Raw genomic sequence first — 19729 nt, 5'->3', positions numbered from 1 at the left:
GGCACCAAAGAACACTCTTATTTCTCTAACTGGGTTAAATAACACTAATGCATGCCTGAAGGGCTTTTAATCTTAAAGAAGTTATATCTAATTAGTCATGGAACTATAAAAAAAAAAAAACAATGAATACCCAGCTGGATGTGAATAAGGAATCAGTAACCAAATGTATTTATAAATAGTTGAATCGGGAATAAGTAACTGGTTACTTATTCCTTATTCAATCGGTAACTGGTTACTTATTCCTTATTGAATCGGGAATAAGGAATAAGGAATAAGTAACCAACTTGACGTCAATTTTGTATGGTTTATCATGCGTAGATTGCTGTTTCGCAGCTACACGGCTAGCACAAGCTTATATGCAGTAAAATGGCACGTATGAAATGAAATAAGGCACTCAAAGGCAGGCCATGTTGTTGTTTTAGTCCCATATACTGTAGTCTGTCTCGAAGCTATGCCAGATATTATTATCGATGCTCCCGTCTGATGTTATTCAACTAATCTTTTTTATTCGGCTGAGAATATACAGCTAATGGAGAAAATTCCGAAGCAGCAAGGTGATATTGTATTCTGTACTAGATCTGGATGCTGCAGTCTCTGTATTTTTGTACCTACCTACCTACCACCAAAATGTATGGTATCTACGTACCTATCAGAGTGTATGCACATCTCTACTAATGCAATCGTCACAGTCAGCATAGGGAAACTGTTATGACGTTTACCATATCCAAGTTTATTGAGTAGATATAAGGAAATAATTCACGAGAAAAGTTTAAATATCGTATTGTCCCGAGTGGCGAATCGGTATGTCCACAACGGCGATATATTTTTTTCCGACTGATATAAAGAAATATGAAAATATAATAAATATTGGAAAACCTGGAGCCAGAAGATGACATGGGAATACTGTTATAATTGTTACATCACGTTAAAGGCAGAATTACTGAGTAAGCACTAGATTTGTTTTAGGGAAATACCAGATTGTGTTTGGAAATGTAATAATTCTATTAATCGTTTGATTTTTTTTTTTAGACATTCATACCTGGCTTGTCAATCAACACATAGTGTTGGATAATAGTAGTTTAGTATTCCTTTAAGATTTTTAAATTAATAAGTGTTTTCAGAATATCTGATTTAGCTATTATTTCTGGAGGACAGTACCATTAAATACTGTTTATAGTGTGACTTTTTATATCTTATAAAGAATCATAAATGTAAACATATAAATAAATATCAGCTAATATTTTCTAATTAAGGTTTCGGACATATCACATATCAGCATCAAGCCTACGGTCGCCAGTGGTAGAAAGAATGAGGTATATTCTAATCGGATTTCGAAACATTAAGCGTGTTTATATAACTTTTCACGAACACGTATTTGAAAGTCCTCGTACATTCATCAAAGATTTATTTTTTATTTTTTTTAAAACAAGGTACAGAACTGAGAAGACTCATCCTTTCGGATAGTTCCTCCACCCACATAAAAATAAAACAACTAAGCAACAGAAAATGAGAAAGAATCATTTGCATATGGGTATTCTGAATTCAACAGAAAGACGTACTTTTTATGAAGCAACACCTCAGTGTTTTCGTTCCACGCAATCTCGCTATGTAGGTATACTGTAGCTGGTATAAAAGGGATTTCATATCAAGTGGCAAAGAACTTTAAGTTACCTACCTTATTATCATTGATTGAAAACTCATTTATTAAACTCAGGGTAAATCGGCTCAATGTATCATGGTTATGGTAAATATATTTTTATACGTTGGGCTTCTCGAGAATTTTTTCAATCCTTCATTTGTGATATCTTTCTTTGAAAACCTACTCAATGTATATTTAATATTTACTTAAATTTTTATGCCTAATATTTACACAATGTATTTTAAATTTCTTCAACAAATTTCAAACATTTTTTCCTGTATTCAAACCGTGGCTGAATTTGAAAGAAATTTTCCCATTGTAAAGAATATTATTTAGACGTGAACTCTTTCAAACTCGAAATCTTTTGTCGGACGTAAAACTTTATATCCAAACGAAATCAATAAAAAAATCCGTATTCACCCGTGTATAAGACTCTTATAATGTGCCATGAAATCAGGCAAAATTATAAGTGGAACGAAAGGCATAGACCAGTTATAATGTGCCATATGTGTGGGGAGAGGAGAGGGGAAAATAAGAGGGCAAGAGCTGCGTTATTCGATTTAACTCGTAAATTAATAAAGAAGTTTAGATCCAAATCTACCACTAGCACATCGAGTGCTGAGCTGTTCGACTGCATTATAAGTTGAACAACCAACATAAACCCAAACTAACTTGTTGGCAACAGATCAGCGCCTAAAACGACCACTGAAATTATATGAAATGAAAACAACAACAACAAACAAACAAACAAAAAAATAGATCCACAGCTTTAAATGTACCGGTAAATTGGGTGCTACGCTGTTTGATTGAAATTATAGGTATAAAGACAAGCTTACACTCTAATCTACCTCTTATATTGAGGAGGAAAACCAGAGTCCATGCTGTTTGATTGGAATAAGGGAATAGGTTAAATCCAAATATGCCTTTTAAAATGCATCGACAAATCAGGGGCTGTGTTATTTGAGACATTTAATAGTGGAACCAACATTATACACCCCGATCTGCCCCTTGTAAGGCATATGCAGATCTGTTGGAGTGGGGGTAGGGGTGAGTAGGTGGGCGTATACACTTTTGTATTTAAATCAGAACGAAGAACATAGACCCAAGTCTACCTATGATAAGGCACCGGAAGATCAGAGTTTACGGTGTTCTATTTATATTATCATTGTAACAAATTGCAGACACAGATCTGCCTATTAGAGTGTGCCAATAGATCATCTGCTAAGCTATTCTATCGATAGTTTAAGTGGAACGAATAATATGGACCCATACATGAATCTAATGATGAATAAGTAGGTCAGAGACTACGCAGTTGGATTGAAATTACAAGTAGCACAAGTAGCACGCACACCATACACCATGAACTGCTTCTTATAATGCGAGAGGAGGGCTACAGTTTGGGAGGGGGAGGGGGTGTTTGGGGATAGGGCAATAAAATGAAATTACTAGTGAAACGAACAACATTGATCCAGATCTGCTTTTACAATGCGCTGTCAAAACAGGGGCTGCTATGTCGTTTTGAAATTTAAAGCGGAATCAGTTGTATAGACCCAAGTCTGTACAGCATAATGAGCCAAAAGATCTGGGTCTGCTCTGATCCATTACAGTTCTAAGTAAAAGGAACCGCGTAGACTCAGAGGTGACTCTTATGATGAGCCCGACGATAGGGTGATGCGATGCTTGATTGAAGTTTTGTGGTAAGAACAATAAAAATATTCAGATCCACCTTTTTATATATACACTCTACATTTTCGTATTTTGCATAGGGTTAAATTTGTAAAGAAAAAGAATTTCCCAGGTTTTCCTCATCGAAATACTAGTTAACTGCTTGGCTATTATTACTTACTGGACTTAAGAGTTTAATTGTAAAAGAAAAAGGCCAATACAAATTATAACTTCTTCTGTATTTTGAAATTCCCTAATTGCACTTTCAGAAGTTCTTATCAGTGGCGTCACAAGGGGATGCGTGTGAGGGGTACAGACCGCACCGTGTGACACCATCAGAAGGGGGTGACACCAAATTGACTGTCTATAAAATTTTTGAATTTTTGTGCAGGAAGGAGGACCATGGGGGTGACACCATGAGTTACCGCACATGACTGTCTATAAAGTTTTTGAATTTTTGTGCAGGAATGGGGTCTATGGTGGTAACATTATGAGTTACCGCGCTGGGTGACACCGACCTAGGTGACACCACTCGTTCTTATTATCTAATCTGGCAAAATGCGTTTTCTCTGTTTTAACAACTGCTAATGATAGTGTACTTTGGATTAATTCATGCCGAGTTTCAAGCACATGTGAGTAGTCATTTTGGCAAAGTAAAGTGCCTGGATCATGAACTGTGTGCGGAGCATCATGGAGACTGGGGTACTAGGCTATTGTTTCAGGAGGATCTTTAGGATATATATTTGTTACGTATATTTAATTTATATTGTGTGTTTGACTTTTGTCCGTGATTGAGGGTAGAGTTTTTGCTAACCTGACTATTGTCATGTTTTGCCTACCTGGTTTTTGACATAATTAGCAGTAGTAAACAAGATGTTCTCTGAAGTTCAAGTGCATGGCTATAGGAATACAGCAAAGGGAATAATTTATTGATCAACATTATTTTCAGTAACCGTTTTGCTATAGCTCTAGTAAATGCAAATGCAGGATACAAATAAGGGATATGAATCTTAAAACAGGATAAACAATTTGGTCCAAGAAACTGTCAGCTACAGGTGTATCAATTACAACCTTATTTACAGCTTGACCATTGATTAGTAGTAAATGAAGACCCGCAATAGGTAAAGAAAACACTGTTCATACAGCCATGTATCATGAGACTAATTATGATGCCAAATTGATAGAATTTAGATGAATATGGACAAAGCTGTACTCTGACCCCTGAATAACAACATTTTCACTAGAAGACATTTCAGACAAAGACAAAGTTTTTCTGATAACAAAAGAACACGAGAAGATAACCGTAAATTCAGTTCAAATGTCACCATAATTATTGCTGTGTCTCTAACAAAATCTCAAAGGTCTGACAAGTGTCGGGATTTTAAAACAATTTTTTATTTACCTTAAAAATAACGAATAACTGTTTTTTAAAAATATTTTTGTGCTGAGAAAATCTTGCTTTGGACCTTTCAGATATTTTACGTATAAAGAGAGGTTTCTTAACTAACGTCACGCTAATAGCTGGCGTCGCTGCTATTGTAAACAAGCTAACTTCAAGGATGAGGTAACTCCAGCCCGTTTGAGAATATGGTAATACGAAATCGGAAAATGATAGCATAGTTTTCCTGCCGGTAGTAAATGACTGTAAAATGCAGACTCTTTCTTGGGTAGAAGAGTGTTAAATATATAGGAAAAACAAATGTATTTTCAAAGTGTGGCTTTACTATATTTCTGAGCTACAAATATTCTACGAGATGGACTTCAGCAGCAATGCTTAAATGTGTCCTTTCAAATCCATATCAGCCCTCTCAAAGGAAATACACATTTCTTTTATTGTGGCAAGGGTTACTGGTGGGGAACATCAGGGCAATACCTTTACTTTAAGTTTTGAACCCTCGTAATGAAACCAGTATAATAAGATAAGATACGAATTCTCTATTTCAGACTCAGCTCTTCATTTTATGTTAAAATGCAAATGTATTTTGACATATATGTGACCCGGGACTTGCGTCGTGTGCTAATGTGCGTGGTTGTTGTTAGTGAGCGAACGAGTGAGCGATCGATCGCGGTGCATGATTCCCGTGCGTCACGTGTATGAAAACCACCTCTCCACGATACTAATAAAAGGCTAGGGAATTACGACTCGAGGCTAGAGAAAGAGAGTCATACAACACCTCGAGCAGTGGGGAGATTTGTCTTTCACGCAAGTGAAAGACAAAGGGATTGAATACGTTAATATATTTCGGGAAAGTAATGCTCACCGAGTCTGGTAAGGAATTGTTTTTATTTTTGTGATAAAATTATAAATGCCGGTGGGTGGGTTATATAATGTGTATTGTATTTGTTATATTATGTATTATGTTCGTCTTGTATTCTAAGTATGTGTTTTGTATTGTTTTAGGTTTTTTTTATTGTACCTGATACCAACTGTCATAAATCCCACAATCGACAACAAGAGTACTTATTTCTTTGTGAGAGGAGTGAGAGCTCACATCTGGCGCCCACCTTATGTTATTATACTGTTTAGACGCAAACACCTCATCGGCCGACCGAGGTGCTGGATCATCCGAAATACTCCCAATCAAGGGTGCAGAAACAGTGGCTGAATGGCAAATGGCTTCCACCACGTCTGGGAACATTTGTGGTAAACGCGAGAGACCGTCGGCGTCAGCGTTATTTTTGCCAGATCTATACCTGATGGAAAAATTGTAATTTGCCAGAGCCGCAACCCATTTATGCCCTGTAGCATCCAGTTTTGCCGTCGAAAGGACGTATGCTAATGGGTTGCTGTCCGTGATCGCCTCGAAGGATGAACCTAAGAGATAGTCGTGGAATTTATCCGTCACGGCCCATTTCAGCGCCAAAAATTCGAGCTTGTGAACTGGATAGCGTCGTTCGCTAGGTCTCAAACCCCGACTGGCGTATGCAATTACTCTTTTCACCCCCTCTTGCTCTTGATATAGGACTGCGCCTAAACCAGAGCCGCTAGCATCCGTATGCACTATGACTGGTTTAGCATAGTCGGCAAACGCTAAGATGGGGGTAGAAGTCAACTTATCTATAAGATTTAAAAAAGCGGTTTCTTGAGCATTGCCCCAAGTCCAAGGAGCTGCTTGTTTGTTTTTGGACTTATTCTTTCGAGACGCCTTGGTCGTGCCATGGCCCTCTAAAAGAGCGTTTAATGGTTGTGCTATTTGCGAGAATCTCTCGACAAAGCGGCGATAGTATCCTGCGAACCCTAAAAACTGACGTAGCTCCTTAATGTTTTTAGGTTTTGGCCAATTCCTAATCGCAGAGGTCTTTTCCGGGTCGGTCTTGATACCTTCCTCCGATATAACATGGCCCAGATAAACGACTGAGGACATGAACAACTCGCACTTAGAGGGTTTCAGCTTAAGACCGTGCTGATGTAAGCGTGCGAACGCAGCTTCTAACCGTTCTATGTGCTCGTCGAACGTTCTGGAAAATATGAGAATGTCATCTATGAAGATGAGGCACTCTTTGAGGTGCATTTCTCCCATGCATTTCTCCATGAGACGCTGAAAATTAGCCCCAGCGTTGCACAGACCAAAACTCATTCGGTTCGCCTCGTAAAACCCGAGCGGACCCACCGAGAAGGCTGTATATTGCCTATGTTGTTCTTCTATCTCAACTTGCCAATAACCAGACCTAAGGTCCAGCTTAGAGAAGAACCTGGCGGTCCAGCTTAGAGAAGAACCTGGCTCCTTGTAAGACATCGACTGTATCGTCAAACCGTGGAAGCATATAAGCATTCTTCCGGGTCCTTACATTGAGGGACCTGTAGTCTATACAGAAACGTAAGCTGTTATCGCGTTTCCGGACTAACACAACATTCGAGGAGTAGGGACTGTCAGATTCCCTAACTGCGCCAGCATCTAACATTTCCCTAATGTGCTGACGCACCTCCTCATACATCCCCAGCGGTATCCTCCTGTATGGCTGTTTGAATGGTTTATCGTCATCAAGCACAATCTTATGCTTGACTAAATCAGTTTTTCCCAAATTTGTGGGGCCCTTTGAAAATATGGAATCCCACCTGCCCAATACTTGCCTAAGTCTGTCCCGTTGCTCTGGGTTCAGATTTTCAACACCAATCTTAACTTTCAAATCTTCCAGAGCGGAATGTCCAATATCTTTGGACATGTCAGGGGTGAAGTTAGAAGCTAAGTTGTCCACAACTTTGACTTCACTTATAAGACATATATCTGATTTGGGTCTTATTGTCACCCCTTTGGCGGACATATTGCAAAGTCTGACCTGAACCCTGGAATATGATCCCTTGTGATCAACCCTGATCACCCTTGGACAGACCGTAACCTGTTTAGAGTTTCCCAAGTTCTCTGTAACTGCTTCTGCTATATGAGCATCAACATTGCGGGCAATGCCGTTGATAGTAATGGTTTCATACGGCGCAACATTGACGGCATGCATATTAGTAGATCTCACTGTAAATGACTTACACTCAATGCTTTCAATAGCAAGTTTCCATGTATCTGGGATTCCATCTGTAGGAGGATTATCAATTATGTAATCCCTACACAAACGAATGACATTTGTTCCAATAACGACAGGACAAGTGCGGTTGGACTCTGTCTCTGGTACAACTAAAATGGGGACAGTGAGTTCAAAATCAGATACAAACGGCATCCTAATGGGGCACTCAATGTATCCCAGATAACTCAAAAAAGAGCCGTCTGCAATAGTTACCCTGAGACCCAGTGATTCCAGAGAGTGAAGCACCGGCTTATCACCCAGCGACAAATAAAAACTATTTGATACGGTAGTCGCCATGGATCCATTGTCAATAAGGGCAGTAACTGGAACATTGTTTAGATATACAATACTAGTGTTGGAAGAACCAACCAAGCGCTGAAATAGCGTATTCTGGCCGTTCTCCCGACTTCCTCAGTAATGTTGACCCCTATTACCATAGTGGCGTCGGCTGTCATCGCTGTAGTTTTGGGTTTGTCTGTTACTGTCATCCCTCCTTTTGTTAGTTCCAGACAGTTCTCTGAGGAGTAGCGATTGTTCTTTCAGCTGTTTAGCAAGGGCGTCGATTTGAAATCCTAGTTTCTCCTCAGTTTGTTGGATTCTTAAGTCGAAATCTTTCTCCATCTTGCATCGCTCGTGGCCGCTTTCTACCATGGGCTGGTGGTGTACTTTCTTGAGGGGAATTGGGTTAGCATCCTTCGGCAAGTTCAGCTGTTTGTCGACCATCCTAATTTCTCGAAGTAACTCGTCATAGTTAGTGACTGAGTCGAACTTATGGCGAGTGTGGCTCTTGAGGAGTTCACTCCTCAGTGAAAACCAAAACTTCTGTCTGAGGAGGCCATCCTTATCCTCTTCTCTGATGTGGCCCGCTTCGATCGCAGTTTGGAGAAGGGTCTCCAGCCTGCAACCAGAGGAAGTCACAGATTCACCTTCTCTCTGGAAAGAGTTGAAAAACTCTTGCATAATCATGCCTTGAGTCGACATATCTCCAAAGGCAGTATCTAGGCGTCTTAATATGGCGTCAATCGATGCTTTCTCGCCTAACGCTATAACGGTATGTCTCGCCTTGCCCCGCAGAGACCGTCTGACAGCCTGTGTCATGATCGTTGGGGGATATTCAGGTATAAGACATTTTACCTCGAATCTCTATTCGTAATATGTGACATCACCTTTTTGTGTTGGGTCATCACCCGAAAAGAAAGGGATCTTAGGTACTACGACGGAAGTGGACGGGGTGGGGGTTGCGTTGGCTACTGGCGGAGTACCCTGGGAACCACCAAACAATGCTGAAGCACCTACTTGAACCTTGGGCTTGGTGTCCGTACTCTGAATACCAAACCGCATGAGCGAGCCTCTCCCAATTCCTGCAATTGGAGTGTTCTGCGACCAAGGGCTAGACTGAGGTATATCAGATCTGGCTGGGGTTACAGTGGATTTAAGTGAGGCCCCGACGGGCATTACCACATACCCTCTGGCATTCAATGCCTGTATCATTTCCTCATTTGTCATTGGGTTCTTACTTGTAGCCATCATGAAAAGAACCCTTAAAAAAACCGCGCGTATATCTGACACTGCAAACAAATCGTACGACAGCGATCGGTTGTAAGAGTGAGAGGAGTGAGAGCTCACATATATAACATATGTGTCTTATCAGTATAAAAAAACGTATACAACTATTGAATACTTCTGTTGACAACAATAAGCACGATATAAAAATGGTAATTTTATCCATCCATAGATGAAAAGCATCCCACCCCCAACATTTCAGAATTAAAATGTCATAATTCCATATATTTTTTCAAAATACAGTTCTTAATATTCTTGTCGTCGTGAAAAACACGTTCATTCTCACTAATTTAAGAACGGGGCCCAGGGTAGCCTTTATAGATTTCTTAAGGTCATGTGCCCCCTACGGAATTATTGCTAACACCGGAGAAGGACGGACATTTAAAAGGTTAAATAGCTTCGAGTCCCAAGTTAGCAAGGCCGACGGTCTAGATGTATAAAGTATAACAAATAATAAGGTGAAAGGTGTAACAATTTAATAAACTATACCACGGTATTTAACAATTACAGGACAATTTTTTAATGCAATTGCTTCCAATCAAAAGAAGACCTATTAAAATTGCCAGTTATTTCATCACGCGAAATCAAAGAAGAAAGTGTTGCCTTCCCGTGTCCCTTCTGTTACTCATCTGCAACTTCCGCCTTGTATCTCGTTAGGTAATTCCAGTACCCTTGTTTCCGTCTCCGGCCCTAAGCCTTCGCACTACACCCTCTTCTCCAGTCCCAGCGCTGTTGCACAACTGTCTATTCTCTCGTGCTCTCCACGCTTCTTACCTCTATAATCTTCGGGTAGCGTCCTATCCCACCCTAAAAGCTTCCTGTGGATTAGAAGGGACGTACAGTTTTGTCTCCTAGCTCAATCTCATGAGAATTAATACACTCTCACAGACCTTTCATCAGCATAATAGCAATTAAATCATTAGATCAACTCATAGATTCCCATATAAATAATCCATACACGCTTGTTCTATAATAAAGGCTATAACAACACGACTTCTGATACAGCAGATTAGCCTCTTTTAACTGATCAGAGGATGAGGGATCGAACCACAATGACCCTGTTCTCACTTTATCAATGCCCCGGTGCGCAAACTTCACAAATTTCGGTGTTTTTCAAAACGATCACTTCTATTTAGGCATTATAGGATTGTGAAATACAAGCTAGACTTACTAACCTCCGTAATTGAAGAGCTTTACAACGTGCAGAACTTCGCAAAACCAAAAATGAAGATTTGACAACGGAAGTGCTCCAATATGCATTGGCAATTTTACGCGTTGCGGAAACACATATTAACAGACATTTTAAAGATTAAAATTACTTCCAATAGATGCATTTAACTGACTTCATTTAGTCATGAAAATTAACAAGGTAATGGGGCCACACGTGTTTGGAACTAACGTATTGCTCTTAACATACAGACGTGACTTCAGCGTTGGTCGGTGCAGGATTATATCCAAAATTTGATAGTAAATCTCCAGATAGCATAGTCGCTTTAGCGGACATGGCGCAGAGTGGGTCCTTCGCTGTTCTGTTATTGTTTATTAGTGGAACGAAAAGTAGAAACTCAGATATGCGTATTTAAATATGCAGTCAGACCAGCTTCTATGCAGTAAGATCAACGGCTATGCAGTCAGACCAGCGGCTGTGCATTTCGATAAAAATTTTAAGTGGAATAAACAACATAGGTCCAGATCTGTCTTGTATAATACTCAGGCATAGGATCAGCACTTCATCACCAAATGCACCGGTAGATCGCAGAAAATGCTGATCGATTGAAATTTTATGTGAAACGAAAAGTATAGACCTCGATCTAGCTATCGTAATGAGCCGGATTATCATAGGCACGCTTTTAGATTAAGGTCATATGCGGAAAGAAAAGTTTAACTTAGACTAAGACTGAATTGTATAATGCGCTTGGAAACCAGTAATATGCTGTCTATTGAAATTAAAGGGAGAAGGAACGAAAATTAATCCTCTTCTAAAATTCACGTCTGATTCATATCCCGGTAGATCCGGTTCGTACTGTGTAAGTGAACTTATAAATGGAACGAGAAACAAAATCCTAGATATACGCCCACATCTGGGTTTGTGCTGGATGTACATTGTACATTGTTAGCCATTGCGGGTAATTTATTTACGCTTTGGTTTAATTAAGAAATTTGTTTGTCACCTTTACTATATTATACGTACTTTGATAAAACTGTTAAAGCTCATAGATTATGCATACACGACAGTCGACGATTTAATTAATATGGTGAGATCAAGAGCTAAATAATACAATAAATCAAATATGCTCAATGCGATTCGTATGCTCTTCGTGTCTTATCTGTACTTTAAAATTAATATCTAAGTTTTATAGGTTAGATATTGTCAAAGAATCTGCTGAGGTGATCAGACGTAGAGATTCATGTTTGATTGGTTCTATGCACTTTTCATCTATATCTGTCTGAAGCGATATCTTGTTACATTTGGTAGATCAAGCAGGATCCAGTGGCTTGGAATATTTATCGGCGGCTCAACAACAATGATAGCAGTGGACATCAGCTTACACCATGTCATAGGAGACCGGGTAAGTACCAAGCGACCAATAACGACGATGGAAATAGTCCTTATTAACAAGAACGGGACTTATACAGGCTCAAGTTAATAAGACACTTTTGACTTGGAGGTTATCCAAATAAGGGATAAAATTAGATTGGATTGTTCCGATTGCTTGGTTTCCTTTAACCGACACGTCATGACTAACAACACACAATGGAACAATACCATTGATAGCTGATTCAGTATTTTTTAGTGAGTCGAAATTGAATCTCATGTCGGCAGCATCAGACCTTCCATAAGATATGCGTTTGGAACGATATAATAATTGAATCAAATTCCTTGAATGTGTTCTTCCATATAAGACATAAAAAGCATTCAGTATTTTAAAACGTAAATATACATGCTATCTATCGGCAATGATAAACTCGTAAGATCATCGATTTCTAAAATATATAAGGCCAATTCAACCTATCGTATGAGTTTTATTTAAAGTCCAGGATGAACTGTGTTTTCCTGAGTACAATAAAAATTAACATTCAGAGCTCAAACAATAACCATGTTTTCGCAATTCGAAAATTCGTTTAATGTATTTTAAGAGGATTCGAGTAATAATAATAATAATGAGAACTTTGTATAGCGCCTAATCTTTAGAAGCTCTAGGCGCTTTACAACAATAGACAACACCTATAACAAAAACATATATAATGATATGATTACAAAAACAAACACCATGAAATTGGAAAAACATAAAAAACATGCTGAAAATATTTAAGGTAGGAAACATTATTAGGTTTTAAGTTTGTTCTTGCAGTCGAAATAAGTGAGTTTTAAGAGCACTCTTGAATGGGATCACTGTGTCTTTGTGTCTAAGTTCAGTGGTTAATTCATTCCACTTTTCTGGACCCTGGTATGCAAAAGAACGTTGTCCATGTGACTTTGTTTTCTTAGCGGGAATAATGAGTATACGATTGTCAGAAGAGGAGCGTTAGTATCTTGCTGGTGTGTACACATGGGTGAGGTCGGATAGGTATGTTGGACTGGAGTCCGTCAGTGAAACGTAGTACAGAGAACAAATTTTGTGTTTGATTCTGGATCGAATGGATAGCCAGTGTAGGGTACAGAGCAGCAGGGAGGTGTGCTCTGATCGTGGTACTCTAAGTATGATCCGAGCAGTTGTGTTTTGAACTTTTTGAAGTTTCTGGAGTAGATATTGAGATGAACCAGACAGAATTGAGTTACAATAGCCCAGTCTTGAAAGTACTAATGAACACACAAGTGTTTCAGTGGCATCAACTGAAAGATATTTGGGAATTTAGCTGATGCGTCTCAGCTCAAGATATGCAGCCTTGCATATGTGCATGACATGTTGGTGCAATGTGAGAGTACTGTCCAGAGTAACACCTAGGTTTCGTACTGACTGTGTGAATTTAATGTTGGTGTTGCTGATATTTATCATTTGAGGTAAAGGATATGAATGAGAAAGTCTTTGTGTTGTGATTAGAATGGCCTCTGTTTTATCATCATTCATCTGCAGCTTGTTAAATGTCATCCATGATTTCACATCAGAAATGCACCTCTCTACACCTTGGACAATAGCATCAACTTCAGTTGGGTGGCTAGATTTGTATATTTGGGTGTCATCAGCGTACAATTGGTGAGACACTGGATGATGATCTATGACACTTGAGAGCGGCTGAGTGTACAGAATGAAGAGAACAGGTCCAAGAACAGACCCCTGTGGAACACCACAACACAGATTAACTGGGCTGGAGTGTATTCCATTTGCAGACACAATTTGTGTCCTGTTGACCAAGTAGGACTTGAACCACAGTAAGGCTGTATCATGAATGCCAAATACATGCTGGAGACGGTACGTAATATATCATGGTCTAGTGTGTCAAATGCTGCAGACAAATCAAAGAGGGTGAGGACTGTAATCTTTCTGCTATCCAAAGCAGAGAGAATGTCATTAACTACTTTTAGAAGAGTAGTTTCAGTACTGTGGCAAGGGTAATATGCAGATTGTACATTGCTATAAAGACAGTTTGAATTCAGATGAGATACAAGCTGGGATAAAACAACCTTTTTTAAGATTTTTTATATGAATGGGAGATTAGAAACTGGGCGGTAGTTCTTTAAATCGTTATGGTCTAGTGTTGTTTTCTTCAGCAGAGGTTTTACAATGGCAGTTTTGAAAAATGATGGGAATTCTCCGGATGAGAGAGAGGTATTAAACATCAGTTAGTGAAGGCAATACTGGATCTAAGCACTCAAGCAGCAGTGATGTTGGAATTGGATCAAGTTCACATGACTTTGGTGCACTCTTCATCAGGATTGTACGTACCAAATCCATAGAGACAGGTTCAAATGCTGCTAATAGTTGCCGCTCAAATTCTGTATCCCAACTGTATGGTGACGACGAGTCAACTGAAATTGTGGTGTCAAGCTTATCTCTAATGGTTTGTACTTTGTCACGGAAGAAATTTGCAAACATGTCCAGAAGGTCGACCAGAGAGAAGGTAGTTGGAAGTGGTGTTGATTTGTTCCTTGAAATTAGCTTGTTAGTAGTCTCAAAGAGCTCTTTGCAGCTGGAACTTTCCATGATCTTAGTACTGTAGTGGGCTGATTTCGCTACATGGACTATATTTGTGACATTCTTCTTAGCGGCTTCATGAGTCTGGTGGAAAGCCAACGCCTCTCAGCTTTACGGCGGTCTCTTTTAGCAGTGCGAAACTTGTCCCTAACACTGCTATACCATGGAGAACACTTTTGAATTGATACTCTGCACTTGGTAGCTGGGGCATGTTTGTCGCGCAATGAACGCCGGCAGTTATCGAGTTGTTCTGCTGTAGGAGGTAAGCAAGTTGTTAGGTTTGCTTGGATGTCATGCATTAGTTTGGTTCCATTTATCATACGGAGGTTTCTCTTTGTAGCAGATAAAGGTGGAGGGTTAGGGACTGATACGTCAAGATGACATATAATGCAGAGGTGATCTGATGCAAGTTCATGGGATACCAGGGAGAACCGTAGAATGTTATCATCAGGTCTATGAAGAATCCAGTCTAAAATGTGACCATGTTTATGGGTGGGTTGATTAACTGACTGTTTGAGGTTGAAAACATTAATGGAATCTAGGAGTTTTGATGTGTTTGGGTTTACGGGACAGTCAAAGTGAAGTTGAAATCTCCAAGAATAATCAGGTTGCCACCTATCAAATTTCCATACTCCAGGAGATTCGGAAACTGCTCTCATGGTATTAAATCCATTTAATTTTCTTTGTCAACTTCAGTATTTATTGAGACCCTCGCTTCCTGTCAAGCCACATTTAAAACACCGTTAACTAAGTCATCTAAATCTAATTAAATGAAATTTTAATTCTTGGGTAGATTTTCTGAGGTTACAACCAAAACATCAAAGAAGTGCAGGTATTATTTTCCATGTTTATCTTCAAACTCAATACAAAGATGACCGTTCTTTTAAGCTGAAGAGGGACGGTAAAGCGGTAAAAATCTTTGTCTGTCTGTCCGTCTGTCTCTCTCCCCCCCCCCACACACACACATACAGACACACGGAAACTGGAGTCTAACCAACGAGAACAAGGAATGACTATTTCACTCATTCTCTCATACATGTGATATTCTATTACATGATTATCATTCATTCTATTATATAATTTAAAGAAATTTTTCAATAAAATATACTTAATCATATAAAGAATATAAAATTATGCAGGAGAAAATGTTTGTATAAGTATATAAGAAATTCCAATATAATTGTCATCTGAAATGTGGAGAAGAGCACGTGGCTTTAAATTTATAAAGATTTTTTTTTACATCAACAACAGGTACTGAATTAAAATGAATCATTGAAATTCACTCTGATATATTTCATTTACCTTTATCTAAATGATAACATTTGATTACAATTTACTACCAGTTCCATCTCGTGTTCTTCCAAACAACTTGCAATCCATCGAGAAATGTACTCACTACAATCAGCTGATGCGAGTAATCCACGATTGCAGACTGTCATCTCCTAAGACACTGTACAACAGAAACTGTCGCGTCTGTGCAATGCACCCGTAAGTGTTAGGGAGAACACTAGCTATATTACATTTCAGTGAAGCGCCCATATACGAGCTTCCTTTTTTTTGGGTGGCCATTGTACTTTCTAATGAAGTATAATTTATTTTTCTATATTACAGTTCCTTTTCTTTCTTAGAAAAGCCACTCGTAATAGTCTGATAGAGTTTACGATAAGATCAACCAATATCAACTTTGCATGGTTAACACAAATATGATGTCCAAGGAGATGGTGAATTAGAGAACAATAAAAATAGTTTCATAACATAACTATAAAGGATCATTTCAAGTTCATCAACGATGCATCAACTCTATGCAGTCAAAAAGTGTTGACTGTGCCCGATTCACGTGCTTTGTTGCAGAGGCAAAATGGTTGAAGGACACTCGCGCCGGGGATAAGACATGTTTGTGCCAAATATCAGTGTATAATTCAGTGATTTAGTTTTCCCTACAAATAAATAGTAACGAAATACAAATCTGCAGAATATATGGCCTATAAGTATGTGCCAATAGTTTATCGTTAATAATTTTTTCTTTTGATCGACTTGGAATAATAATTTTAAAATTCTGACAAGAATCTGCACAAAACTAGGTTATTCATGTATTATTTATTGATTCTATTTATTATTCGAGTTTGTCGGTTTCAGATTTGTTCTTTGAAGCTTATTATCTTTTAGAGACTGCAGCGTTAAGAGAAGTGCACCGATATCCAAGTCAAGGTAACGAACATAAGGTATTTTGTATTGAAATCTAAGAAGTAATCACTGACAGTCATTACAACTGCTCGAATTAACCAAACGTATAATCCATATACCAACAACATAGTTAATATTATGGGGCATAAACAACTTTTCGGTCACAAATCACAAGCCATATATATATATATATATATATATATATATATATATATATATATGTGTGTGTGTGTGTGTGTGTGTGTGTGTGTGTGTGTGAAATTTTCCATCGTTCAAGTAAGAATTGAGACAAAGCTAATGGACTTCTTTTGGGTATATTTTGTAAGTAGTATCGCTGTAATAGGACGTTTTTTTTTGTAATCAGAAGTTTCAAATTGTCCCGAGATTTTCGCTACAAATTGTTTTATTTTATCTGGCTTTATCAATTAGAAGTATAAAGTTTAATAATATTGACAAATCTTATAAATTTAACAATAAGAGAGATGTAGTCATCGACTATTAATATCTTCCATGAAAGACATTTGCAATGCTATTTGGAAGTTAAAACTTTCAAAACATCTGCTTCACATCATATACTATATTCAGTGAGGATTAAACAACCTTAATAGCGAGAAGTGACTTGATATGCAAATCAAGTAATAGCGAGAAGTGATTTGATATGCAAATCAAGTAATAGCGAAAAGTGACTTGATATGCAAATCAAGTAATAGCGAGAAGTGACTTGATATGCAAATCAAGTAATAATCTGTATAGGTCTGAATGACTTGATATGCAAATCAAGTAATAATCTCTATAAGTCTGAAGGCCGACGAAACTTTTTTTCTCCACGAGTCACATAATTTTAGTTACTTCTGTCGACTTCCTATACCTTGCAGGTGGCACAAGACGGCAAAAGAAAATTTCGAAAAGAATAAATTGTCTCAAATACCACTTTCTTCCGTTGTTGTAAGATGGCAATTTACGAGAACACGTCCGGTATACAACGAGGATTCTTTGAGAAGCATTCTCTCGGAGTATGGAAATGTCCGGGAAGTGCGTATGATAAGTCTTCAAAGCGCCTTGGTGATTTTTGAGGATCTAACTTCCGCCTGTGACGTCATGCAGTGCAGCAATGTGGGTGAACGAAGGAATAGGCTCGCGTGCTCCTGGTGGCACAGATCGATGTCCAATAAAAGCATCATACTTAAACCAGATGGGATGCACATAATGACGAACACGTTCCAAATATAAAGTATCAAATGGCCCGACATTGTTTATATCATCCACTATGGTTTGTCGCTCAGACAAGAAATATCCATTTTTCTTCTCTTTAAACTGCTAACCTTGTTTATTAATAATAATACTAAGAATAAATATTATTATTTTTATTTTAATTTCTTTTCCAGTTATTGAACGTTTTGTATGCAGTTTGTTGTTGTTGTTGTTGCGGATTTCATGGTGAATTATAGATTATATTTTGAAAAGGAATAGCGATGAATAGTCAAGAAACTTTCAAATTGCACAGGAAGTCAGATTTTAAATGCTCCATATTAAAGTTTGTTTGAAATTAAACAAATCAAAATAAACAGACGTTTTACTTGCTAAAACACACTCAAGATTCGTATAGTGAGAAAAGTTTATTCATTATTGATGTTTAACAATCACTTTTGACAGGTGGGAGTAAGAAATTTCGCATCTGGAGTAGTGTGTCGGCATCAGATTCTATACAATTTTTAGAAGATATTAGAAAACAGGAAACATATTTATCAAGCATTTATAAAGCACAAAGATAAATTGAAAACATATAGCGACTGCTCTTTAAAAATGACACTTATTTACCTGCAAATCTGAAATCGTTTTGCTCATCTGCATCAAATTTAATTTGCAAGATTGATCATGATTGAAGCTGTAAAGTCTGTCGAAGTTTTCGAAAAATAACAAAAGCCAGAAAAACTCAGAAATAGTACTTTTCTAAACTATTCCGGTACGGATGAAATATTTACCAAGATATATCCAAAATAAATGAACCTGATGAAGTTTTCTCATTGTTAGAGAACTAGATTGTTATTGGCAATCAAAGGACCGTAGCCGCAAGAGTACAGTAGTTTCTATCCATTTAACTGGCCTTATTTTGTGAATATCTTATTTACATAATTTGACTTTATTAGATTAATTCTTCATGAAATGCTCATGAGATAAAGAAACTACAGTTATGACCAAATTTGAGAATTGAAGACTTCAGCTGACGTGTGATAGATATTGAGGCAAGTTTTAGCATGAGGGCTTTCATGATAGTTCAGATGTCGACCATGCCAACGAGGTAAAATGTTTTTTTTTTTTTTTTTTTTTACAAAAAAGTATGTTAGAATTATCTCCCTTATATCCTTATGCAATGTTATGGGCACTAAGAAATGTAGGGATAGTTGAAAATCTACGGGCAGCCAAAAATATGCATGCCAAGAGGTTCCGTGGGTACATTGGTTCACAATAGAATTACAGCACTGTACTCAATTCATTTATTGTACTGAACGCTATGTAGGCATTTTTCCACGTAACAGAGGGAGCAACAAACCAACTTTAGGTATATGTTAGATTCAAATACAGATATTGTTTTGAAAAATCTTCATTGTTGTTAAGGAATTGGCTTCATTTTTCTTTACATAGACTACTGTACTTGCCATATACATGTTTGATATTTTGGTCAGATCTTTGTCGTCTTCGTGGAATGAGATGAAATCCGAATACTGGAATTAGGAATAGTGCTATACGGTTCGTTCGATAAATGTAAAGATAGTGGGTTGGAAGACTTTAGGTCAATTGAAAATAGCTTATGTATAGCTTAACCATGGTACCACACACCTACATAGAATAGCTGAATTAGAAAGACAAAAATATATTGACATGTAAATCATATTTTAATATGATGTTCTTTCCTGTAATGCACTTTTGGATTTTTTTTCTAGATGGAGCTGATGGTGTTCTGGTTAGAGACATTTGTGGCCTAAGGTTTAAACATTATTAAATTCACGATGTTGGGTCTTGTTTGGGT

The 19729-nt window shown here is 38.0% G+C and overlaps 1 protein-coding gene across 3 annotated transcripts in view; it reads left to right on the top strand.

Annotated features, from left to right (window-relative positions):
* Positions 1–18068, top strand: part of LOC149808232 (uncharacterized) — a 42993-nt gene extending 24925 nt beyond the window's left edge. Inside the window, exons 2-5 of one of the 3 annotated variants that reach the window (XM_089975247.1) lie at positions 11859–11952; positions 15861–16005; positions 16684–16725; positions 17577–18068. In XM_089975247.1, coding sequence (XP_089831373.1) covers positions 11859–11952; positions 15861–16005; positions 16684–16725; positions 17577–17931 — 636 coding nt within the window. In that variant the 3' untranslated portion in view covers positions 17932–18068. Of the gene's footprint in view, positions 1–11858; positions 11953–15860; positions 16006–16653; positions 16726–17576 lie in introns of all 3 variants that reach the window. The other 2 variants (XM_089975255.1, XM_089975263.1) reach the window with 2 other exon arrangements.
* The last annotated feature ends 1661 nt before the right edge of the window (positions 18069–19729 follow it).

This window comes from Sinohyriopsis cumingii, chromosome 1 (genome assembly GCF_028554795.1).
Source record: "Sinohyriopsis cumingii isolate HCF-2022 chromosome 1, ASM2855479v2, whole genome shotgun sequence".
Lineage (NCBI taxonomy): Eukaryota > Metazoa > Mollusca > Bivalvia > Unionida > Unionidae > Sinohyriopsis > Sinohyriopsis cumingii.
Note: the sequence above shows the minus strand (reverse complement) of the source record. Positions and strands in the feature narration are given on the sequence as shown.